At 38.5% G+C, this 26138-nt stretch overlaps 1 protein-coding gene across 2 annotated transcripts; it reads right to left on the bottom strand.

Moving 5' to 3' along the window:
- Window positions 1-203: 203 nt before the first annotated feature.
- capn7 (calpain 7) lies at window positions 204-8872 on the bottom strand. Of its 2 annotated transcripts, none has more exons than XM_027003029.2 (21): window positions 8531-8872; window positions 8064-8172; window positions 7196-7353; window positions 6722-6789; window positions 6414-6611; window positions 6215-6301; window positions 5914-6040; window positions 5729-5814; window positions 5334-5427; window positions 5055-5201; window positions 4842-4948; window positions 4587-4707; window positions 4256-4400; window positions 4061-4160; window positions 3728-3860; window positions 3561-3636; window positions 3189-3334; window positions 2720-2782; window positions 2507-2637; window positions 2024-2116; window positions 204-1380 (listed from the first exon to the last, which is right to left on the bottom strand). In XM_027003029.2, exons 1-21 carry the CDS (start codon window positions 8630-8632, stop codon window positions 1236-1238), a joined length of 2436 nt encoding a protein of 811 aa, XP_026858830.2. In that variant the 5' UTR covers window positions 8633-8872; the 3' UTR covers window positions 204-1235. The 2 variants fall into 2 exon arrangements, with proteins under 2 accessions (XP_026858830.2, XP_026858823.2); XM_027003022.2 differs by having other exon boundaries at window positions 205-1380; window positions 3728-3863.
- Between the last annotated feature and the right edge of the window lie 17266 nt (window positions 8873-26138).

Raw genomic sequence — 26138 nt, 5'->3', positions numbered from 1 at the left:
AGGGTATTCTATATAACCTATTTAGTGTAATAACTCTTCATACTCAATGTTTATTTAATAATATTCAGTGCTTTCTATCCATCACACAAGATCCTGTACTTGTATGGACCAATAGCTATGCATCTTTTTCAAGGTGTTTTCAAGTATTTAAGGTACAAGATGATCAGTCATTCCAATGGGTAGTGTTTGGTTCTCATAGTGACAATAGTTTTTATTATAGATAATTATAATACTGTAGTTCCGTCACCAAACTAGTTCATTAAAATAGTGTCGTTGTTCAGAACTTAAGGCAAGAGAATCATAAAAATGGGTATTTAACTTAAGACTTCTGGATCACATGGACATTTTAAAGAGGAGGCTGCAGGCTGCTGTTGTAATCTAATGTGATTCTTCCAAAACTGGAGTTTGTTTGGTGGTTTTGGAGCATATATAACCTGCTCTGAGAAACAGAGTTCCATATATGGGTTGTCCAAAAATCTAATTTAATGATTCTTCCTCATTCTTTTAATTGCACTGAAAATAAATACATCTGAGTGGAAAAAAAACAAAAACATAAAAAGGCAATTAACTGAGGTGTACTATGTATTTAAACTCCTTACTTCAAAACCAAAATTAATTTGGCTTTGGCATCACCTTGCAAGACACAAGGAAAAGGATCACCTAATAAAAATAGAAAAATCTCTAGATTTCAAGAAACAAAAATGTAATCTGTGAACTAGTGCCTTCATAGCACTATAATATGCATTCTAGATGAGAGTGCTATAATTACATTGTCAGCATATAGTTCTCAAAGTCATCTATACTTAACTCACCAAAAAGTAAAGTCCTTAGAAGAGTTACACAGGAATTTATGTACCATTGTACAGCGGCATCCATGTCTTCTTGTAATATACAGCTCTGTTAAAGTCCAGTTGTTTATTGCAGTCTCCTGAGTAAAGAACATCTTTCTAGGAATAAACAGTCATGCACCAACACCACTGCTGTGGTTCTGTGTGACTTTGGAACAATGCTTGATCCTTACTGAATGTACACACTTGCTCCATGCACTGTACCATGCCAGAGCAATCAAACGGCAACCACAGTCTGGTCAGCCCACCCACTATGGCAACAGGAAGCAGTCATAGAGACGGAGGCGGAGGGAGAGTAGGCATGTCCAGAGCAGAGAGGAAGTGAGTTCCCACTGCGAAGGCATGAGGCAACGCTTCTCTCTCCTCGCTCTCCTGCTGGGGCAGCCTTCATTGGAGCTGTGACACCCGGAGAGGGGTGGCACTGCTGAAGTCCAGGAAGAAGGGCCCTTCCTGGTTGGGCAGGAAGGTGGTGGGGATGATGTTATAGATGCCTGCAGGGATGTGGTCCACCTCCATGTAGCAGAACCCACACCTGACAAGAGAGGGTGAGGACAGGAAGAGCTATGCAAGTTGGTATTAGGACTCTTATCAGTTGTTTTCAATGGCTATGTGTTTGTTTAGCCCCCACACCGAAATTTATTCCATTTAACTAGAGTCCTGATAATGATGTCCAACCTTTGCACTGCCAAGGTGCTAGCTAAGGCAGTAGTCATAAACAAACAAACAAACAAACAAACAAACAAACAAACAAACAAACAACAACCCTGAATAAAATCATAATGTTAAGTTTGTTTTTATTCACTAACATGAAATATTAACAGTACCGTGGTCATGCAAATAGATTAGGACAACACTCAAGGAGTAACAATTAAATGAAGTGACAATGTAAAAAAACACAAATTGGTTATTATACCCACGTGAGACCTAGGTATTCTGTGCTTACTTTGTGCTGCTGTTTTATATAAAAACATGCTTACTAAGTTTGGTTGCCACTTATTTTACCTGTACAACTGAGCTAACAAATACACGGTGCAAATTTGATGAACATAATGACTTTTTTAAGCAGTAAATATTAGACTTATTCTCTGTCCTGGCCTACCACAAGCAAGATGTTAATACTGAATCAGCCTTCTACATGCCCTCCTGTGTCCATACTGGGAAATGCAGTACTTTACCTGTAATCTCCACTGCCTTTCTTCTGCAACCCTGAGGGGCCTGGATCCCCTACAGTGGAGACAGTCAGAATCTCGAAGCCAACACTGTACTGCCTGCCCAGGGAAAGCCAACAACATTTACTGTCGTATGCTGGCAACCCACGCCACATTACAGAGATTACGCTCCCAAACACTGTAGGAGTGAGTGAGTGAGAGCATGTGCGCGCGTGTGTGTGTGTGTGTGTGTGTGTGTGTGTGTGTGTGTGTGTGTGTGTGTGTATTTGTTTGTTAAGAATGCTAACTGCTTTTCTGACATCAACAATGAGGTCTTCTGTGAAGACATGACTCATGATATAGAGCCTCTGATCAAACCCACAATCATACAATGACCTATATAATGAGGCCATTCAAATAATTTATCTTCATCAGAATAGTAACGTATACAAAATGTACACACACGTATGCCCAAGTAGTATGTGGTTAAGACATGGTGGCCAGGCTTACCTGGAGCCCCGAAGCTCAATCAGCAGAGGTCCTGATTTGTCCAGGTTAAACTGGTAAATGGGGTTGTGCTTGTAAGAGTCCTTATAGTTCCCACACCCTCCAGCACTGATTCCCTTCCACTGGCCATTTAACTACATAGACAGACAAAAGAATCATTAAAACAAGCAGTGTAGTGCACTCGCAAATTCTGTTTCAAACAGAACATAAGCTTACCCTTTTGGTATGGATAAATGGTGTCGGAATTTTGGAGAAATTAAACTTGCACGCCGAATAGACCTGAGAGGGAACACAGTAAATTAATTGGAAACTCAAATGTTCATATTGCTTGTTAGCTGAGGTCTTATTAGCTCAAATGACCTCAAAGAGCCTTCAAGGCATTAGATAAATGAACATGTCAAAATGAGACATGAGTGCAGAGGAAACATGAAACAAGAGGCATGAGTGTACCAGGCTATAGACCTATATGCAAAAGAAACCATGTTTATGGAGTCCAATATAAATTAGCTCTAGGTCATCACTGTTCTCTCTCCTCTCTTTTACATAGCACCTGAATGTAATGGTTTATAACATCCCTACATGCACATAAACCTATTCAAAAAAACAAAGACAGAGTTGCATAAAGAGAAAGACAGATGGAGACAGAAACACAGAAAGAAAAAGCCCGAGAGACAGAGGGAGTTACCCTTAGTGTGTAATTGATGGTTTTTTGCTTTTCATACTGAGATACCACCAGTGTGAAAGTGTGCATTCCTGCATTGGTCAGCTTGATCTTCGTCAGGTAGTGTGGACTGTTGATCCTTATACCATCAATATACGGGGGAGGATCAGCTACGAGGACAAAGGCACAGTGGAAAATGAAGGAAGGACCACCAGAGCTCACACACTCTCAAAAGAACCCGTCTACCTAAACTACTCAACAGCTGGAATTAAGAAGAAAAACAAACAAAAAACTAAACATCTCTCTTAGGTTTCTTTCTCTTTTTTTTTTTGTCTTTTACACAAAATAAATACACTTAATACACTTCTATTTCTTGATTTATTTTATGATATCTACCTGGATAATAAACCTTCTTTCCATCAGTCTTGTAAACAACTAAAGTGATAAATTTCCGGTTTTGAGCAAAGTCATCCTTGAAAGTGAATAGAACAATATGCAGTTAACATTAAAATAAAATACTCAGCATACAATACACAAAAGGTAGAACTCATCATTGAATGTACCTTGTCTGTGATGTGTCTTGTTAGCAGCACCCACAATGCAGCACCCCCTTGTGGACACTGCAACTCCAGCTTGTACTGAGGGTTATTGGCCAAGCTGTAGGCATCCTTTACTGGGCCCTGTTTCACATCCCAGCTACTACAAACACACATTAAACCACACGTTAATTTAGCCTTCATCCCAGCAACTTCAACCCAACTTCAATTTATTGACCTCAGAGGAACTATTCTTTGTCCCATAATTTGATTCTGATATAAGGTTTGTCTAAAAGCCCACAAACACACCCTGATATAGGATGATTCACCTGTAATAATATGACACTTAATGAGGCTGACCTGTGTATGCAGGAGGATTCTTTAAACAGTCCAGGATTCCAGCTCAGGTAGATGACATCATAGTACTGGCACAAGTCCTCCCAGATGATCCAGAACACACCTTAAACACAGGCCAAGGTCAGTTCAGGACTCTTGATTTTGGAATCTGGTCTTCCCATTTCACTTGGTGATAAGCACTACACAGCATTCACTTACCATTGTCAAACTTCTGTGCAGTTTTGGGGTCAAACTTGAGGTACTTCAGTAGGTCTGGGCTCCAGTTCTTTTCGTCGCGCTCACTGTAACGGCCCTTCCACCTAAGATGGCTCCAAGGGTTCTTCAGCTGCAGGAAGCGCTTACCCTGGAGCCCATGACAATAAAATTATGCTTAAGAGCAAAAAGAGAAATCAGACTCCTCTGGATAAAACATGGAATACATTTAAACAGAGGAATACTCCACCCAAGGAAACACAACCCCTTAAACAAAGAAAGACCGAATAGAAAAGTATTTTGTCAAAGCGTAGTGGGAGGAAACATGACCTCTCACCTTATATTCCCTGATGTCCAGCACAGCATAGGCATGTGTGGGCACCAAGCCCCACCTTTCCCCTTCCTCCTCAGTCATGACACCTGTCGCCGCGGTGATGAGGACATCGCCTCTGTGAAACCTGTGAGAGTGGGGCCCACATGGGCACTGAATCTCAAAACCTTGGCCAGATCAAAAAAGGCAGCCTCTGATAAGAGTAGTGCAATACAGTGCTGGGGAGTGTATTGGTAACTCTCTACATGGTTGTGAGCTCACCTTTGGAAAAGCATGCGGAAGGTGTCATCTTTGCTGAAGGACTGATTGTCCGAGTGCATGGCAATGCGTTCTGGGATCCAACCAGTCAGTGCATGCAGATCAATATTCTACAAAAGAAAACAATTCACACTTATGGACACAAGGCCGAAGCCTTCCTTCACAATCCTTAATCCATAATCTTACTTAAACAAAGGCTCCTTGGTCCATACATACAGAGTTGGAGCCAGGGAAATCATATCCACCCATCACTTTCATATAGGCCTTCTCTATGAGGGAAACCCACAGCTCATTTCGGTTACTTGAGTAGGAGCAGAGCAGCTCACCATTCCGGTCCACTGGGAGGAAATCATCAATGATCACCTAAAGAAACAACATTTACAACACACTTTTAATCACTGGTGAGTAAGTGGTCACTACAACTGGTCAATGAGAGATCATTTGCAACACTCTCAAGAGTAAAACGGTCTTGTCAATGGAGCTGAGTGCCTGTACCTTCCTAGGCACCCCATTAACGTGGAGTTTCACCATGTATTTCCCACAGGGATTATACTCCGGCTCACCCCTCCTATTCTGTGGGTAAATGATACTGTAGAACATACACACGTGCACACGTGCAAACAAGCACACACACAAATACAGAAACAAAAAAAAACAAAAAAACAAAAAACACACACATGCAGAAATGAACACAAACATAGAACACACACACATACAAATTACTTGTTGTCTTTTTCTAAGTGACTAAAGTGGCACAGGTGTGCTGTTCTGCACACAAGAGGACAGGAACTGATTCCAAGACACATGGCACTGAATAGCAGTCTCTACAGCAAAGACATTCAACTGTGATGAGGCAAAAGAAGTCCAGGTGACTGGCAGTGGGGCTCTACCTGGTGATTAATTTCTTGTTGAAGCGTCTCTCATATGCTGCGCTGATGGCCAAAGAGGCGACAAAAGAGCAGTCTGACACTACCGTCTGCAATTTTAACAAATAACATTACTATTCAGCCATTTACAGTTTATTTCAAAACTTCTAAAGAGCATCAATGTTGTGGAGAGCAGAAAACCATGGCACCTGTTTGATGCTGAAGCTGGACACAGTGAAAATCATGGTGGGGTTGTTGCAGATGTCATCTGGACGGACCCAGCGAGAGAAGACAGCTGTCTGTTTAGGGGACAGCGCCAATTTCCCAAACTTGTCCCTTCGGATCAACAAATGATAGCCCTTTTGACTACAGCTTTTCAAACAGTTCTTTGTCAATAAATAAGTAGATTTAGTAGATCAAATTAATATAATAGTTCTGATAGGTAAGTTTAAATCAGACCATGTCACTGCTTCTCTGAAAATTAAAAAGAAGAAAATAAAAAGAACTCACGAAAATGGAACAGGGAAGGCAAAGCGTTCCCTCAGGTCAACATTCATGAATGGTACATATTCAATCTTATTGATCTTGGAAGTCTTCCTTCAATACACAAAGCAGAAGAGTGGATATGAGAAGCCATGTCCAAAAAAAAACAAAAAACAAAAAAAGACGACATTTGGGCATATAAAAATCAGGAGCCAGCCGACCACACCTGAGCACCTCTATCTCCTCGACCGTGTAACGTTGGCCCTGCGGCTCACTGGACTGCACTGCCCGCACTGGCTGGGGCCTGTCTTGGAGGGAGAAGTCTGGACCCAGGGGCAGGTACTGCCTCACAGGAGCAGTGGCTTTGACAGTGGGCTTGTCCAGAGCTATGGGTTTAGAAAGAGAGTCTTTCAGCCCCTCTGCCCTAAAATACACAAACAAGGAGAAGAATGAAAACATGGTAGCAGTAAGATATGAACAGCAAGCCAACACAAGACCGAGGTACAGCATATCAGCATTTTTGTGAGCACACACCTGTCTAGTGCCTGGCGGGCCAGCTGCTTCAGTTTGCCCTGCAGTGCTTGATCTAAGGTCTCATTGGACTGTGGGACAGAGGGGCAAGGAGAGTGCAAAGTTCACCAGGACAACAGATCTGTTTAGCAGCAGGCAAGCACTCAGTAACCATTTCAATCACAAATGAGACCTAACACACAAAGCCTTTGGGTGTGTCTAACTTGTATAAAATACTGTTTCCACTGCCACAACGCTCAGGAGTCCACAGCCACAAGTCCCAGGGCAGCCATTTTCATGTACCAGGCTAAGGTTTATTTTAAGCCTAAGATCCATCATGCCAAACAAAAGAAATAAACAGTGCTGGTGTTCCTGGTTTTTTGTTTTTTTTTAACATTGTAGAACTTTTAACAAAAAAAGGTATGAATTCACCCTCATACTAGAGGCATCTCCATTACATCTCCTTTACAGAACTTTTCCTCGAACACAATGACTCACAGCTTGTATGCACAACTCCACAGCCTCAGTGTAAAGCTCAATGGCCTCATCACTGTTGCCCTGCTCATCCTCCTCAAAGGCCTGGGTCACCAAAAAGTATGCCCGCTCAAGGTCCAGCTGGTGCTTGCTCTTCAGTGGGTCACTGCTTTGGGCCTGAACTGATAAAGGGAGATCAGTGTTTCAGTATTTTTGATGGAATTGCAGGATCAAATGAGGACATCAGATATTGAAATAGTAAGGGGGGAAAAAAACACTTAAATTCCCTTTTTTCTTATTTGTTTTTATGGCTCTTTTTTAATGTCCAATTAATATCAGTTAATATCAGTCACTGAGTAGATAAAACTACACAATTTTGAGCTGTAAAGTAACTATCCTATTACACCAGATAAAGCCATCAACCGCACATAGAGTGCAATATAATTAACAATCCATTCTACACTGTACACATATTCACACATTAAAAAGAGATGTATGCAGCACTTCTTGGTTAGCCTAATTACAAAATGAAGATCACTGTTTATTGCCTAATAAAAATGAGTCATGGTTGTTTATTTTGTGGCTGGGCTATCATATAACAAAAATATAACAAAAGGAAACAGGGAGAAGGTCAAGTGTTCTTCACAACAGCAACACAACCAGACAACAATACTACAACTTGCAAAAAGGTTTGTCTAAAAACATGATGATAGTTCCACGCACTCGCATAAGTCGCACCCACACCAAAACCAAGTATAGATGACATATGCATTACTGGAGCATGAGCCATGGAAAGTTTCCTCCCAAGAAGGTGAAACCAGTCATGACAGTGACAGACACAGCAAACCCTTCTAACTAATGTTACTACATTACAATATTTCAGAGAACTGACCAGCGTTGAGAAGAGTTTGTACACGTTCCAGGTACTCGTTTACTTTTCCTTGAATGTTCTCCAGTTTGGAGCCTGCCATGTCAGCATAGATCAGGGCCTGGGCTGCTTCCTACCGTGGAAAAAAAAAAAATTATTACTAAATAAAGACCATTTCAAGTTTGGACTTTTGATAGTGGTATATAACCAGATATTTATAAAGATGTTTTTAAAGATGATTTGCTGTTGTTGTCTGTTGTAAACTTCTAACAATGAAATGCCAATCCAATGGCAACAATCGTAATCACATCCCCGTTACATGTGACAGGGTTCAACATGGCTGGTTGACTGATTGGTTGAGGAACCTAATTCGAGACAGCTATCGCTAGCTACGTTAGCTTAAGTGTCAGAATTCTCAACCAAACGCCTAGCCTTGCAAACTACCCAATTACGTAATCTGTTGTTTAATCAAACACAGTTTCAGAACTTACCTTGTAGAAGAAAATCGCTTCATTATATTTTCCTTTCTGATCGTGAGACACCGCTGATTTGGCAAATTTGACAGCATCAAGCTCCAGCGCGCTACAATCCATTTTGCTATTTCCGAACACAAATGCCCTCTATGGCAGGCTAGCTAGCTAAGCAACTTTCCAGTTTCTAGCTCTCTAAGTTTTCCATTCTAGCAAATCCAGACACTGAATACAAGCCTGTTGGCGTAAGATTCCACTTTATTAAATGTTAAGTGATGAAAAGATCTCGAAAATCTACACCGTTAAAAACACCGTACCAGGCTGGAATAAAACAAACTAGGCTACCTACTTCAAGCCTACAAACATTTCCACTTCCGGTTAGGTGGGCGTTTCTCGGAGTTGTCATCAGAGATATCGGCCAAAGAACTTACACTGGGCTTCTATACTCTCTATGTCACCAACACTGCATAATGTTTGGAAATCCATACTATAGAAAGGGAAATTTCAGAAGCACTTTTCTTGCAGAGCTGATGAAGAAACGTCGTAGTTCTACCATCAATTATAATTTCAGGACGCTGATGGTACCAAGATGTAATATGTTCTGAAAAACGTGAATTTATTGTAATTATACTGAACTAAAACAGAAGGTTTGAATGAAAGCATAAAGTGAGTAACCTTGCCTCGTCACATCGATGGTTATTTGATTTACTAAAATAATATGTCGCTTTCGTTGGTTCTGTTTTGTCTGGGTAATAGACAGTAGATGGCCCTATAGCTCAGGAAACCATTCCTCAATTAACTATTCTTTGGATGGAACAGGTGGTAATGCCTCTGAACTACAACTGGGCTACTTTACATACAGGTCCCCTTTTCAGTTAAACCAACTATAGACTATTTTGACTAGTTCTCGTAGGAAAAACTCATTCTATTTGACAAAACTCCTCATGTCGTTAACAGGTGGTTTTGGATCAAAGATCAAATATTTCAACTAAATTTCATCTAAAACTGAAATGTCTGGTTGCCTTGCAGAAAAGTAATGAGCTCCAAACCTTTATGTCAAATGTCCTTGGGCCACACTAGATTAGGATTATGATCCAATATATTATGATCAAATAGACTGCCAAATTTCGTGATCTTATTTATGATGCTGGTGATGAAATATGCCCCAAAGCTGTGGCACCCCAGACTCTCCAAGATATCCCACCCATAGTTGAGTATTATGGGGCTGTACGTATGCTCTGAATAGATGCCACACTCAGTGACGTTTGGGTAAATATTTATCAAAATCAAAAATCAAAATGCATTTATATAGCGCTTTTTACAAAGCAGCTTTACAAATGTCCAAGTCCAAGCCCCCAGTGGGCAAGCCAAGGGCAACAGTGGCAAGGAAAAACTCCATAGAGCATAAGGAAGAAACCTTGAGAGGAACCAAGACTCAAAGGGGGGGCATCCCTCTCTGGCCAATAACAGTCACCACAATAGTAACAATTTTAAGAAAAAAATAATAAAATGAAAAAATAAGCAATTAATGTCTAATCTAATTTTCTACATTTAAATTTATGGCATGTAGCTGACTAGAGGTCCTAGAGGTCCTAGTCTTGTCCTGATGGTGTGCATGTGTATGAAACCCATCCTGCAAGAGAATGTCCATTAAACGCAACAGAGAACTAGTTGGCTAGGGTGGAGGTGTGGTGGGCTACAGCAGGAGACATCAGGGGGTGGTGCGAGGAGCCATGGCAGCTGAAATGGGTTGAGGCTCAGTAACATAATGACATCAGGGGTAGATGTATCTTAGCAGAAAGAGAGACTAAATTATTAGGCATGTCCAGGTATGAGGGTGTGTAAGTTAGGGAATTATAATGTGCAAAGATGGACTCCGGCAGATCTAGCTATGGCAGCACAGCTAAAAGAATAGAGCTAGAAGGAAACACAAGCATGAGGGCACCCTGAAACATCGCACTCCGCTGCTCTCAGTCAACAAACTTGAGTGACAACAGAGAGGTGAAGTAACAGCATCATAATATCCAGGTTTACCATAACTCTCAATGCCCATGGACCCCCAGATCTACACTTTTAGTAGTTAATAAAAGTAGTTAATAAAATGCCTGACTGTACAGATGTTTTCAGCCTATCCTTAAATATTGAGACTGTGTCTGAGTCTCGAACATTTACAGGAAGGTTATTCCATAGTGTGGGAGCTTTATAGGAAAAGGCTCTGCCCGCTGCAGTATTCTTGGTACTTGATTTTCTTATTCTTGGTACTACTAAAGAGCATGCACCTTTTGATCTAAGCAGACGTGGTGGATTGTTATGCACTAGAGGTTCTCTAAGGTACTGTGGGGCAAGACCCTTCAGTGCTTTGCAGGTCATTGGAATTATTTTATAATCAATACTACATTTTACTTGGAGCCAGTGTAAAGTAGCTCAGATAGGAGTGATGTGATCAAATTTTTAGTTCTAGTAAGAACTCTGGCTGCTGCATTTTGAACTAGCTGGAGCTAGTTTAGGCACTTAATGATACAGTCAGATAGTGAGGCATTAGAGTAGTCCAATCTTGAAGTAACAAATGCTTGAACTAGCTTTTCTGCATCATGAGAGGAGAGCATGTTCCTAAAGTGGAGAAAGGCCTCCCTAGAAATATTATTTACATGAGCTTCAAACAGGAGATTGGGATCCATAATAACTCCAAGATCTTTAAATGTTAGAGAAGATGTGATTGGGAGACCATTGTAGATCATTGAGTAATTAGAGAGTGAGGACCTAGGTGTCTGTGGGCATAATAGAAGCACCTCTGTTTTGTCAGGATTAGGTGAGAGAACGTTCCTCAACATTCAGTGTCTGATGTCCTTTATGCATACCTGAATAATACTAAGATACTATGTTGTCTGGTTTGGCTGAGACATATAGCTGAGTATCATCAGCGTAGCAGTGTAAACTAGCACAGTTTTTATGTATAATGTCATCTAGAGGTAGCATATATAAAGAAAAAAGCAAAGGCCCATGAACAGATCGTTGTGGGACACCATAGCTAGATAAGATTTAAACCAGGAAAGGACTATTCCCCTAATCCCATCAATCGAGTTTATCTGGTAAAATGTTGTGATCTATAGTGTCAAATGCTGCACTCAGATCAAGCAATATAAGCAAAGAGACATAACCCTGATCATAAGCCAACAACCGGTCATTAACTACTTTAATTAGTGCTGTTGCCATACTATGATTAGGCCTAAATCCTGACTGAAAGACTTCATATATCTGGTTCTGATTCAGATATGAGCTTAGCTGTTGAGCTACAGCTTTTTCTAACATCTTGGAAATAAATGGAAGGTTTGAGATAGGCCTGTAGTTTGCCAGCTGACATGGGTCGAGGTTAGATTTTTTGATAAGTAGTCTGATTACTGCAAATGATTTAGGAACATAGCTAAGGTTCAAGGAGGTGTTAATTAAATTTAGTAAAAGTTTGGTTACTTCAGGTAGTATTTCCTTAAGAAAGTGTGTGGGCAGTGAATCTAGTAAGCAAGTGGAGGTTTTGAGTGCGAGATCAGAGATGTAAGTTCTGGCTCATGGATAGGTGTAAAGGATTCTAGAGTCATTTTTGGCTTGGTTATTATGATCTCTAAGTATCTACCCAATGTCATGTTAACACTCTTAATGTTATCTCTAATGTGCTTAATTTTCTCATTAAAGAAATTCATGAACTTATTATTACTGTGTGATGTTGTAATTTGAACATTGGTGTCAGTTTTATTCCTAGTTAGATGTGCAATTGTACTAAAAAGAAATCTAGGATTATTTTTGGTATTTTCTCTTAAGGTTGAAAGATAAGATGTTCAAGCAGTAATAAGTGCTTTTCTATACTTGAGAAAAAGCTTAGTGTGGCACCATTTAGTATAGTGGAGTCTCATGGGGCTGTATATATGCTCTAAATAGATGGCACACTCCGTGATGTTCACTCAGCTGTCAATTCTATTCCATGAGAAGTTTAAGCAGTTAATACACAAGACGCATTTATTTATTTGAAGAAGGCCTTAGGGTAAGCTTATACATGATGAGGACTGCAATAATAGACCTTTCAATGACAAAATTGAGGACATATTCAGTTGTATGAGTGCAAAGAATAATTAATGTTGTGTAAAATAGTAACTATACTGTATTACATAACACAGGATGGAAAGAACTAGTCCAAAGAGGATGAAAAAAGTAGTCCAAAAAGTAGAACTCTTACTGCCATTTTAAGTTTGAGAGGCCACTGTAAAATAGTTCCACACACTGACCTGCATATAATGCTCATTCCAAGGTTAGACATTTTCAACTACAGATGTCTGAAGTGTCTGCGCATGCATGTTTACTCATGTATTTATAAGTGAGGAAAGAAAGTTGAGTTTGTTCAAGTTAGATCAATTCCAGATATCAGACTCTGCAGTGGAAATTAGTCTTTTATTGGCTACAATTTGCTAGAGCATTCCTTCTTGGTATGTGTAAATATTTGTTCTGAACAACCCACTGCCTATACATTCAGTGAGTTGCAAGCATGCAACTATACAGTGAATAGTAAGAGCACAACTGGTTAATCATAAAGAATAGTCTTCACAAATCTGTTCATGTTTTAGCTCCAAATGTGCATTTATTGGCAGAATGCAGCTTTGAGATGTTGGATTTATAAAATAGGTACAAAACATGTATAATCTAACCCCATTTATCATAATTAATCATGTGAGAGATTTAGGCCTATGAGGGAAACAGTAAAGAAGCAAACGAACACATTATTTTAAAATTGCTGCCAACTATATATGAACTATAAAGCTTGCTCAGTATATTTTATGTGAATACTCAAAACAAAATTTTGGAATTATTTACAGAATTTCAAAATTATTTAAGTTAGAACTATACACATTCAACAAGTATATTTTTGCCACTAAAATGTTATGCAATAAATATTCTAATAATTGACAAGTGCTATAAGTGACCATGCATACGCTGTTGTTGCAGACACAAATGTTAGAAATACCTCATCCTCTTTAACCAACATTACCTACCCCAAGTAACTTTATTGTATAATTATATTGAACAACTATATGCATAGTTGTTCATTAACTTCAGAAATTTTGGAAAAATAGTGTTCTTTTGTTGTTTTTGTTTTTATAGCTTTCGTGGCAGACATATATTATAACCTCATATAAAGTCAGTGCTACAAAGTGATCAAACTGGGCCCATATGAATTACAGCGAATAAAAAACATGAAAAGAATTAAGAAGTAGTGTGTCAGGTAGTGAGGCACAGAGACGGAGTTGACTGTAGTCAAACAGGATTACTTTAATATTACAGGGTTCCAAAACACAGCAGTATTATCCAACGCCAGTATGGGGCAGACAAGAAAGCAAAATCCAGGGAAACAGATAAAAATATCCGAGAATACAGAGTAGAATAAGCATATACACGGCTCAGACGCGAAAGGCTAGGCAAATGAGACTTCAAAATTATTAAATTAACGGTATGGACTTATATACGGAAATGCATCAGGGAAAACAAGACACAGATGCTATTATAAATCAGGTAACTGAACGAATAAGATGTTTATGGGTAGTCCTTAGAGTTTTGAGTTCTTGTGGAAGACATGACATAGTGTGACCGTGGTAAGCATGGCGTGAAATGCGAGTGTGGGTCAGGAGGGTATCTACTGAAATCCACACAGGCACAGTGAACAAGCAGCTAGCAGAATCTTTCAAGGCGTTGACACGCAAGAGTAGAAATGGTGCAGCACTGGAGGAATTTTCCTATGGGCTTAAATAGAGAAGTGAATAAGTGTGGGGACTGTGTGCGTACATCTGTCAGAGTGCGTGGTCTGGCGACTGCAAGTATGCAACAATACATATATACGGAAAGGAACAGTGAGAAAAAAAAAATCTGCTCTTAAGTGAGATTATAATCACTAAAATAATGTTTATTCTATGAACTCCAAATAATAGAAAAGTCTATGCAAAACTGTTTAAGAATAATAGCAGGATGTCAACCAGAATTTCATATTAAAGTTTGTTGGATGCAACTGGAAGGGAGGAAGAATTATTCAGCTAAATCTATGTTTTCCTGACAGTTTAAGCAGCACACATATCCACATATCCACATATGCAATTATTCATTTTGTATGTCATCCCTGTGGCAAACAAGATCGTGTGGTAAACTCACATGCTTTTACTTATATTGTTTACTTTCAGTACCTTTAAGTACCTTTCAGTTGAACTGTCTGTGAACAATGTAACACAAAAAGAACTTTACTTCAGGTACTCCTCTTTGAACCTAGGTACCTACTCAGAAAACAGTTGTTTAAATCATTGAACTAATTTTTGTATTTCTCTGATATCAAAATGTTTAGTAATGATAAGTTAGTTGCCAGTGAAACGATGTAGGAATCAGTTTGTGGAAAGAATGTCATCATTACATTATTATTTAATTACGGTTCATCCACATGCTTGACAAATGTAAAACACCCTACAAATGAATGCCCTCTTGTTGTAAATCAGCATCACTTTCTGTTCAACTAAACACTTGAGGGTGTCATAGTGGTGTAGTGGTTAGTACTGCTGCCTTACAGCTCCAGAGACCTGGCTTTGATCCATGGATTCCAGCTGCTGCCTTTGCGGAGTTTATGCTTGTGTGGGATTCCTCTGAATACTGTGTTTTCCTCCTACATTTCAAAGACGGTCATGTTAGATTGATTGGTCCTGTGATTGCCTGGTACCCTGTCCAGAGCTAGCTGTACTGCCCTGTACTGCCAGGATAGGTTCTGGTCCTGTATGACGCTAAATTGGATTAAGTGGTTTAGAAGATGAATGAATGTATGAACTAAACCCTTGTAATTACATTTGAGGAGAAATAAAACATTAAATACACTATGTTTAATCAACAACTTATCCACAGTGCACAACAGAATACTGTTTGACTCTCTTATCCTAAAAACTATACCACGTGGCATCCATGGGAACATGCAATTTCATCATATGCCAATGATTACAAAGTCATGTTTTTCATAAGACTTAGTAGGAATTTCTGTAGGACTACACTACATGATTTTTTTTTCACATTTACAGGAAAACTTGCATCTATTCTTTCTTCCAGGAAAAATTCCACCCCCACACATTGACTTGGACTCAGTGAAATATGACTTTCTGGCTGGAATACAAATACTGAAATAATGATGTAGTATCAAATCTTATCAATGTTGAGTAACATTGGAGTAGGGTATTGTTTGTTATTGCACCTATTGCTGTCTGGGCATCAGCATTGAGCCCTATATTTCAACAGTAGTATTGTAGTCCAATGGTATCTTGAACTCTAACCTACTGTACTGGCTAGAATACATTCTATGAGTAAATTACATAGCAATTTTGTAAGTTGCTCTGGATAAGAGCAACTGCCAAATGCCATAAATAAAAATGTAAATCAATTCACCATTTAGAATGTACAGTTTAGAGCCAAGACTGTATATGGTAATATTAATGTGTTCACAATACAATGTCTGGAGGAACTATTTAATAAAGAATTAAATCAATATTTTATCATTAAGTAAAATGTATCGATTATTTACAGATTATATAATATCTAATACATGATACAATCCCAGACCTCTTCATGAAGAGTACTTTCACAAGAATGGACAAGACAAATAATAGTTATACATGATGGGCTCAGTCATAATGACATGTCATCACAAAGTACTGATTGCTTGCACTTCTCGATCCCAAGAAAGAAATCCCCGCTAGATCAGGCTCACCTGGTTCTTTTGGTTACATTGTTATGTGGTTTTTGAGAGTTTTTGGATTTTAAAAAAAAGATATACATGTAGGAAGCCTGATAATAATGGGGAGCAAGTGCGAGTGACTATAGAATACATTATTACAAAAAATAAGGTCAATCAGGGACAAACAGAGGTTTCAGAGGCAGGTAAAAGGTAGAGTCAAAAAAGAGTCCTGAAAAAGGGTAAATGATCAACAGTGAAAAGCACTCATGAAAACCAGCCCAGAAACCCGGCTAAGGTACAATAGACTTTCCAGTAAGCCAAGAGAGCTGTACAAAGGGTTCAGGTAATGTCCTTCAGGTGTGTGAGGAGTATTATGAAATCGGTGTACTGGTGAGGCAGAATGACAAAATCTGCTAGAGGGCGTATCAGTGGTTGTTACAATACAAACACAGCTCTTTGGCATTTTGGTAGTTGTAAGAGACTCTGATGAAGACTACAATTGGCACAATTAAAGGAATACTCAGCATTTTGAAATCTAATCTCTAGCTACCACAATTGTAACACATGGATGATTACCATCATTTTAGCAGAGTGCAATGGTGCCTGCCCTCCAGCAGCCTTCACCTGGCAGTGGTGGCATGCATATTACCCTTTCTTTTGTGCTGTGCTTTTCTGTTGCATGTGTTAGATGTTCTGGGGTTGAGGCATGCCCCATACTCATTGCGGTGACACCCCTGTGTTGTTATGTTCTGTTGTTCCTTTTTGTTAGTATGCCCAATTGTCAGTCATTAATGTTAAAGTGGCTTTCTTTATTTCCTTTATTTTTTTTGTGCACGCTCATGTTCAGTGTTGTTTCCTTAAACTCTTCAGTTGGAGACTGCCGTTTGCTCTTCACCCGTGACAGAATGACCCACCATTTTGGAAGCAGCCATCTCCTTTTTGTTTTCCTCTTTTGTCTGCACCCGTGTCCTCTCTATCCCCCCTCCTCCTCGCCTGGGGTTTTGCATTCAATCATACAGAGAATGTAAGTCAGAAAAAATGTAACGTTATAAAAGTAATCACATTACTATTGCTAATGAATTGTTCCTAAGCAAAATAACAGAGCATTAATATAATATATGTCACCAAAAAGCTGTTTTGGTGCACCTTGGTGGGCGCTCCTCCTGCACCCTCCACCTCCTCAGCTGGTGCTCCTCCGGTGCTCTGTGCCTCCTTGCACCCCACCAGAGGGTGCTCTTCCTCAGGATGCAGTCCCTCCTGTACCCTGTTGCTCTGATCACTAGAGGTCACTTCCCCTCCAGGAGCAGTCCCTGCTGCACCCTATACTCCCTGTTCACCAAAAACTCAACACACTCTGCCTCAGAACGCAGTCTTGGAAGAACTCCAAGGTACTGCCTCTGCTACACTGCCTCTATGTTTGTGTGTGTGTGTGTGTGTGTGTGTGTGTGTGTGTGTGTGTGTGTGTGTGTGTGTGTGTGTGTGTGTGTGTGTTTAATCTACTGTTAAATGTATTTGCAAGTAAGTCAAGAGTGCTGAGTTTATACAGGTTAGATCCATTCCAGACATCAAATTCTGCAGTGGAAACCAGACTGCTATCGGCTATGATTTGCTGGAACAGTCCTTCATGGTATGTGTAATTATTTGTGCTGAACCACCCATCCTATGTCTATACAATCTAGCTTTGCAAGCATGCAACTATACACTGTATTGTAAGCACACAACTAGTTAATCATAAAGAATAGGTTTTGACAAACCTGAATGTACCAAATGTACATTTATTGGCAGAATGCAGAGATATCGGTTTGATAAAACAGGTACAAAATGTGTATAGTCTAACCCCATTTATCATGTTTAGGCATGTGAGTATCCTGTGGGGGAAACAATATAGAAGCAAACTAATTAAGTATTTTAAAATAGCTACCAAGTGCTATAAGTTACCATTAAATGCTACTGTTACAGACACAGATGATACAAGTGACTCATCCTCTTTAACTGACATTACCTATGCCAAATAACTTTACTGCTTAACTATACTGAACAACTATATGCATATTCATTACATGCATATTCATTAACTTCAGAAAAATGGAACATAGAGTTATTTTCTTGTTTTTGCTTTTACATCTTTCATGGAGAACGGCTCTCATCTGGTTCTTGAAAACCTGGCATTACTCAACTGCACATTTGAGAACACTTACCAAGGCAAGTCTCAGTGGAACCTATAAATACAAGGTCATGTGCATTTCATAAGACTTAGTAAGAATTTCTGTAGAACTTCACTGATTTGGTTTTCACATTTACAGGGAAACATGCATCTATTCTTTCTCCCAGGGGAACAACCATTCCCACACATTGACTTGGACACTTGTTGTTTTTGGATTTAAATAGTATTAAGTCTATTAAGTCTATTGCTTGGAATATAAACATAGAATTAATTATTAAATTTGTCAGTACAGCAACTTCATTTAATAAAAAATGATTGTAACAGATGTTGCTTAATAAATAAAGACTAAGCTTAAATAGTGAGCACTGAAAAATGTGACCTGGAATTCTGAATAACCATGCTCCTAATTACTAGTCATGTTGATTGTTAAATGTACAACTTGTTTATCTATAGTTGTTACATGTTTGTTTCCTACTTTGGTTAGACAAATACTTTTGGAAAAAAGATTCTTCTAAATAAATGTAAATAAATTATTTAAGGTCTAAATAAATAGTCCCAGTATTAATATCAGATGTAGCCATCTTATGTGAAGCCTAAATTGCATGACATATTTAATGATGATGCTAACAATGCTGATGAAGCTGATGATGATTTTGATTATACATACATTAATACTATCATTTTCTCTGTTGTTTATAACTTATCCTTGCAACTTATCATGAGTGACTCAAAATATGTAGCTTTTGAGACTAGCAAAGTCACTTGTAAATGTATAGTGAAGGGCATGCTTTAAATGATCAGAATTAAACCTCACTCTTAGTTCTTCACATCCCAGTCCTATTGTATACAACTTTTCATCAAATGTCGGTCTCTGGTGAGGACAGATACTAAACTGGAGGAATGAGAGCAATTAAGATTGGCACCATGCCATCCACATGTGAAGTAACTCCAGATCCTGGGAAAGTTCCAGAATTGGTCTTTTTAGGGTGCACATATGTATTTAAATTTTTGTAAAGTACCAACCAGAGAGAAAGAATACACACAGAAACACACACTCACACAAAGTTAGTAAAACTGAGTTTAGTCTTTTATAAGTCAGCTCTTCCATCAACGATTCCCAAGAACCATTCCTTAGCATGTTACATTAACAAGGATCACAGAGCAGGAATGCAGCTTAATGAACTATACAGGAAAAAGAATGTTTGTTTTGGAGTGTGTGAGAGAGAAAAAGAAAGACACAGAAAGAGGAGAAAGACACTGAGAAAATAAGCAATTTCCTGCCTAGTTCACTGAAGAAAAAACAAGGGGATGATTGTAGTATTTAACAGGATTGTTTGTCATGAGATGCCAAGGGACCCAGGCAGTACAGTGGAAGGCTCACTGCTGAGCTCCCTGCTCCAGCCAGACCCTCCTGCATGAGCTTCTTCAGGCCCTGATAAAAAGCTGTGTGTAAGAGCAGAGACAAGACAGCAGTATTAAAGAGATACAGCAGTTTAGAGAGTGTAGTTCACAGCCTTTTCTCCTCCCCCTGGACACTGTGGAGGCCAGGGGGATCTGTGAGCCCTCTCTTGCCTCTCAATCCCTTGAATATAAACATGTCCATCCATTTGAATCTTTATATTTTCCATCATATAGATAAAACTTATTTGGCTCTGGCCTACTGACATCTCATGAATTCCACTCTTCCAAGCATAATTTTTTTGCTGTTATGTGTGAAAATTTTAGGCCTATAAATAAATACATTTGCTTACAAACTGAATTGGTTGTGCTTTGTTTGTTTATGCACTGAAAACAAATAAATCCAACAAATCTAAAGCCAAGAATACATACCAGTGTATAATGGGGGCTTGTGCTGTGCTGCCAAGGTCTCCATCATAAAAAAAACAAAAAAAAACAAAAACAATAACTATTCACTCTTGGACAGATGATAAAATCATGCAATCACTTTGTGAGCTACAGAATCTGAAGAAACTAAAATGATCAAAATGCCCAAGGGCTATAGTGCAATATTAGAAATCACATCACTTTGTTGTACTTTTCATCAGCAGCTGGACTGACCATTTGTTGCAAGGAGGTTTCATATAACCCAAAAGAAAACAATCATTCTCAGGCATGAAAAGACCATCTGAGTCTGCTCTGGAATAGGAAGGATTGTTCATATATTGGAATTTCCTAACAGTATGTCAGCTTGTACAATGAATTTCTGGTCCTTAAAACAGCAGAAAGCTGGCCTGACAATTCTAATTAATAAAGATCTCATTCATACTGCCAGCAATTTTAGCAAACGTTTTTGGTGTGAAGAAAACAAACTTGATTCTATTTAATGAACAGTTACACTTGAGGGGGCTAGAAAAAAAAGCAAATTAGTATGGCTCCTTCAGTCTGCTTTTCCTCTATCATGTGGTCATTGGCTGAATGTGGTCCAAAAGTAAACTCAAAAGGTCTGCTTGATGTGTTCTTTGACTGCCTTTCTATGTTGGATTCTGTATTTTGACAAATTCGAACTCATGGGGTGTTGTTTGTTTGTTTTTTGTTTGAGTTTTTTTAAAAAACTGAGACAATTAATGTGTGTTAATTAGAAAATGTAAGGTGCCTATAACATTACCTGTCTACTTTATTTGAATTGATATTACTTAATTTTAAATGTGTAATTAAAAATAAATCCAATCTGAAAGATAAAGATAAGATATTTTTACTTTATTATATTAAATTCAATAAAGAAGGTTTTCTAAAGACATTTATGTAAAGCCAGCAACTAAGTAATCTTAGATTTGATTTGGAGATATATTTACTACAGCATGATTACAAAATAAATCTTACCAAACCCCAGTAGTCAGGCAACAGTCAGCTTGCAATACAAGCAATTTGTTATAGTGTGTAGATTCAAATGTCAAACATGAAGACTCATAGATTCCACAGTCTTTGCATGTAATAAATAGAAAGCTCCTAACTCAATAATTAAAAAATATAATACATAAAATATATACATATACTAATACTTTCTGTATTTACAAGAATATTAGCCATGGAACCCAAATATTGAAATCAGAATTTATGGTGCATGATTGGAACAAGAGATTGGCTAACTGTACTTAGCATTGATTCCATCTTCAAGTTTTATTTCTGGCAATATATATTATTATCAATATTTTAATTTAGGTGCACTGAATAAGATTTAACAGAAGTGCACAGTGTTAGCTGAAACTGTAAGTGTTTCAAAAGAAAAAAGTCAAATTCTGTTCTACTTTAGAGTCACATATGGGAAAGTATACATATAGGTAAGACAGATTCCTGGCCAAAGAAAGTTTATATGTAACACTAGTCATCAGAAATTCAGAGTAAACATAAAATGACCATTTACACATGTGTATACCCAATCCTGAATTGGAAAGCATGTCCACAAAATAAATATAGAGATTCTCCTTCACAAATAATTTGCATTTCAATAAGAATGGGCAAAAAGAACAGATTACATTATAATGTATTGCATTATATTTCAAAGCAGTACAAACAGTGAAATGATTGAAACCAGACTGAGAGACAGGTTTATCTGGATGTTGTGGAGCCACTCAGGAAATATGTGTAGAGAAGTGGAAAGAGCTGCATTCAAAGTAGTGGAATGTCTTAGTGTATACAAATAAAGAGAATATATGAGTGCATAAGATGACTAAACTGTCAGAGAAAAGAAGCAGTTCATAAATGTACACAGACATGTGAGTGCTTGCTAAGCTTAAAGAAAAGTACTATCATGCACGTAAATACTGCAGTCCCAAATTCATTAAGTTAACACTACCTTTGTTAGACTTGGAATGTCTAGTTAGGAGGAATGAAACAATCTGCTAGAAGGGTTTCAGATAGTTCTTGGGACGTTCCACAGATTCTACCCAGTCTCTAGAGACTGCTGCAAAGCTCATCTAACTCTCCCTAAAATGTGTTCTAGATGCATGTCTATAGTTACCCCAATTAAAAGGCTCTGCCTCAAAGAAGCATCACCTTTACTACTAGCTCCACCCCTTGGTCACCTCATTATGGAACTTTATTTCAACCCAAAGCTCTACTGGACCTTACCTAGAGTTAACGGATGCTACTTCATCTTTAACCCTTAGTGGTAGGCTCCAGTGCTCGTAATGACCAGCCATGTTTTTCATTAAATATAAAACATATCTATCTACAGTCATGTAATTGTTACGTTTGTTTCCTAGCAAATCCTTTTGCTTATGTGTCTGTTTTCAGATCCTGGTTATAAACCTGTTTTGTATTTGACTGGTTGTGGCCAACTAACCCATATAAAGACAACAAATAAACTCCTTACAAATTACTATTTATGATATCTTCTTGAACAGAAACATCTGTACTGCAAATCCATTTTAGCTTGTTAAGGATCAGAGTAAACTGAAATGGTGATTAGGAAGATACCAAGACTGTGGTATCCGTTTTCTTAATGGTTTCCATAATACATGCACATTGCAGAGAAGTAAAAGATCATTTACAGGCCTTGGCTGAGGTGCTGGCACCGTAGAGCTTTGGCCTGAACTACAGTATGGTGTCATTTTATGCGCAGATTTATATTGAGGTGTGGGAGTCTGGAGCTAAGCACTGAACTGCAAAAACTATGTAAAAAGTCAAAATATCTGTAATGAGTTGGGGAAAAAGGCCAGACATTTAAGTGTAGCCCTGTGAGTGGTTTTTTTCCCCCTTTTTCCTTGGTTGAAATGAGTTCTCACGAATTACCTTTTTGCTAAAGAATATGTGTGCTTTAAACAGTAAATTAGTTTGTTGGTGAAAAAAGTACTAATCCCTTTCCTTTTTGATTTCATTGTATGGGACAGCTTGCTGGATGTCTGTTTAATGTTTTCAGGGGAGCATTTTACTAAAGCTTGGAGTGTAAGGGAAACGAGATAATTAGATAGTAGGTCTAATTACAAGTGGACTATAGTAGAACCACATTATCCCGAGTAGACAGGAGCCTTCATAATCATCATAAATGAAGGCTCCTGTCTAGTAATAAAATAGCCTAAATCACAACATATTTAATGATAATGATAACAGTGCTGACAAAGAAGATGATTTTGATTATATTTACAATTATATCATTTTCTCTGGTGTTTGTAAGATCTTTGCAATTTATCATGAGTGACTTTTTCTGAGACTAGCAATGTTACAATAACCAACAGAAAGTCACTTGTAAATGTATAATGAAGGCAATTCTTTAAATTATCTGGATTAAAACATGCTTAACTCTTCACAACCCTACCCTTTTGTGCCCTATGCAACTCTTCATCAACGGTTGCTCTCTGGTGAGAACAGATATTAAACTGGAGTTATGGCTGAGAGCAAATTTACTATCTGGCACCATGCCATCCAAATGTGAGGGAACTCCAGACCCTAACAAGGAACCAAAATAGGCTTTGGAGTGTTCTGTTACCATATGGTTTATCTTATAGCCTTTCCTGCAAAGTGACATAAAGCATCACTTGCCTTACATTTCATCTTGCAGTAATTCTCCTGTTCCTCTGTGCTGTGTTTCAGACTTTCATTTCAAATTCCATTTGACATGTACCTTTGTCTAGACTAATGCTGTTCTATAAAATGTAATAACGGTGCATAAAATAACATTCTATATGGTTGTCTAAAGATTTTTCTAATAAACACTTCCCTTGAGTATCTACTTATACATGGTGTGACGAGGAGCAATTATGAGGCATTCGCTGAGAAGAGCAAGATTTATTAAGGGCAAATCCAAAATCAAAGTTGTAGGCCTTGTCCAGGGTCATAGAGATAACACGGACAGCATGGAAATGAAAGGGAACACAGAAAAATGGGAAGCAGACTACAACAAATAACTCTAACACAAGCAGAGATATGAACAAACAACAAATACAAGTGATCACAAATGAGGCATGGATTAACAATGACCAGTAACGAGATTGTATAAACACACAGTATATGTACATGTATTAATGAGAATTAAACGAGACAGATGATACAAATGATGGGTGGAGAAAACTAAACTAAGGAAGAACCAAAACAAGACATGAGACAGTGAAACCATGGAGACAGATACGCTAGGGAGGGGACAATCATGACACATGGTGTACCCCGGGCAAGTGAATTGAGCACTGATCAATGTCATCTGAGGCCTGGTGTACTGAGTGCTTGTTCAGGCTGTTTCCTGCTTGTCAGAGACAAACAGGAATCTGCCTGAACAAATCATATAAAGAAAGATATACTTATAAGACACCCATGTCTGCCTCCTGCTTGTTGCTCCCCCTGCAACATGAATAACATGTCCTCCGGCTGCTGCTCCTTGAGGCCACCCCAAAAAATAAGACTATTATGATCTTGTAACTCTACACAGATACACTTGCCCTATCACTGAGTGATCCCTGGTGATCCCTGGCTGGGAGTCCATGATTGGCCTCACTCTCTGGGTAGGTTGGCTGGCTTCAAATCCCCATCCCTCAGCATGGTAGCAACCAATCAGGCTATCTGCTCATCGGTATTATTTGGTGGTTTCATACCACCCCCTACATAAAACATCACATTTTGAATAGTGGTGTAACATGTTTGGCCCGAGTGCCAAAGGGCGAGGAGCAGGACGCACAGGCTCCAGTGATGTGGACGAGCTCCAGTGATGTGCACTCACATGTATTACAAACAAGGAACATGAACATGAAATGGTTAACATTAAAAACAATAGACACAGATACATCTAACAATGACAAGAACAACATTGAAAGCGAGCAGACAGGTGGTCAAGGATTATGTTAAACCTTTGCCTCACTACAGCTTAAAGCATGAACACATGAGAATGGGGAGAGCTGAGCGTGTAACTTTTTTTTTTTTTACTTTTCGGCCCAAAAAAATACTGGGAGTACTTTTCTGCTTGACATACACTTGGGTAACTATTCATAGTCATATAATAAGAACTAACCACAAAAATATCTCTACTATACAAATAATGAGGATATTTGCTATGGTTTATTATAGGGTTTTGAGGCAGTAAGTAGAGTTAATAAAACTGTATGATTAGTTAAATCCATGTACATATCAGGTTACACTTCATGTTTATGCATATGTGTTTATACATATGTGTTTATGCATTAGACTGTTTATTTAGCGTTCCTAGTTGGTGGTCTGAAAATTTGCTTCCCATCATGATGTTTATGCTAAGAAGCAGGTGGTAACAATAAATAACAAGCATTCATATCCACACAGAACACAGGTGTTAACACATTTGCACTTGAGCATATTATAATTACAAAACATTTGGGGAGTTGCTCAGCTTGGTGCCCAGTATTGTAGTACATCTTGATTTAGTGTGATACAGTTGGAGCCCTACAAAACTACACATAGGCTATGGGGTCGCAAGCTAATTTTAAGTTTAATGTTTACTGAAAAAGTCAACGGCATAACGAAGGAAAGGAGGAGAACATATTGCTGTTGTGTGTCAAACTAATATTTTAAGACCTAAAGGCACTGGATTTAACGCTTCAGTGCCTTTAGATAGATCACTGCTTGCATCACTACTTGCAAGCTGATTATAGGTAAGTTCTGTTGCTATGGCATTGAATCTGATGTATACAAATTTTAAAATGTGTGATGAGTTGTCACTGGGGTCTAGATGATATATATTAAAGTAACTAAAAGCACTGCTATCTCTGCGTGGGACTGAATCTACAGCATTCTTTGAGTGAGTGAAATATTTGGAAGACAGTAGCCTGTATGTG

This window comes from Electrophorus electricus, chromosome 10 (assembly GCF_013358815.1).
Source record: "Electrophorus electricus isolate fEleEle1 chromosome 10, fEleEle1.pri, whole genome shotgun sequence".
In the NCBI taxonomy this organism is placed as follows: Eukaryota; Metazoa; Chordata; class Actinopteri; order Gymnotiformes; family Gymnotidae; genus Electrophorus; species Electrophorus electricus.
This window is presented reverse-complemented; position numbering and strand designations above follow the sequence as displayed.

What these genes read in the sequence shown, in the direction of transcription:
- capn7 (XM_027003022.2), bottom strand. Translation starts at nt 8,632, where the DNA reads ATGGATTGTAGCGCGCTGGAGCTTGATGCTGTCAAATTTGCCAAATCA. An exon ending in AAGCGATTTTCTTCTACAAG is followed by an intron (nt 8,173 to 8,530) that starts GTAAGTTCTGAA and finishes TTTCCACGGTAG; the next exon opens with GAAGCAGCCCAGGCCCTGAT. An exon ending in AACAAGAAATTAATCACCAG is followed by an intron (nt 5,428 to 5,728) that starts GTAGAGCCCCAC and finishes TATGTTCTACAG; the next exon opens with TATCATTTACCCACAGAATA.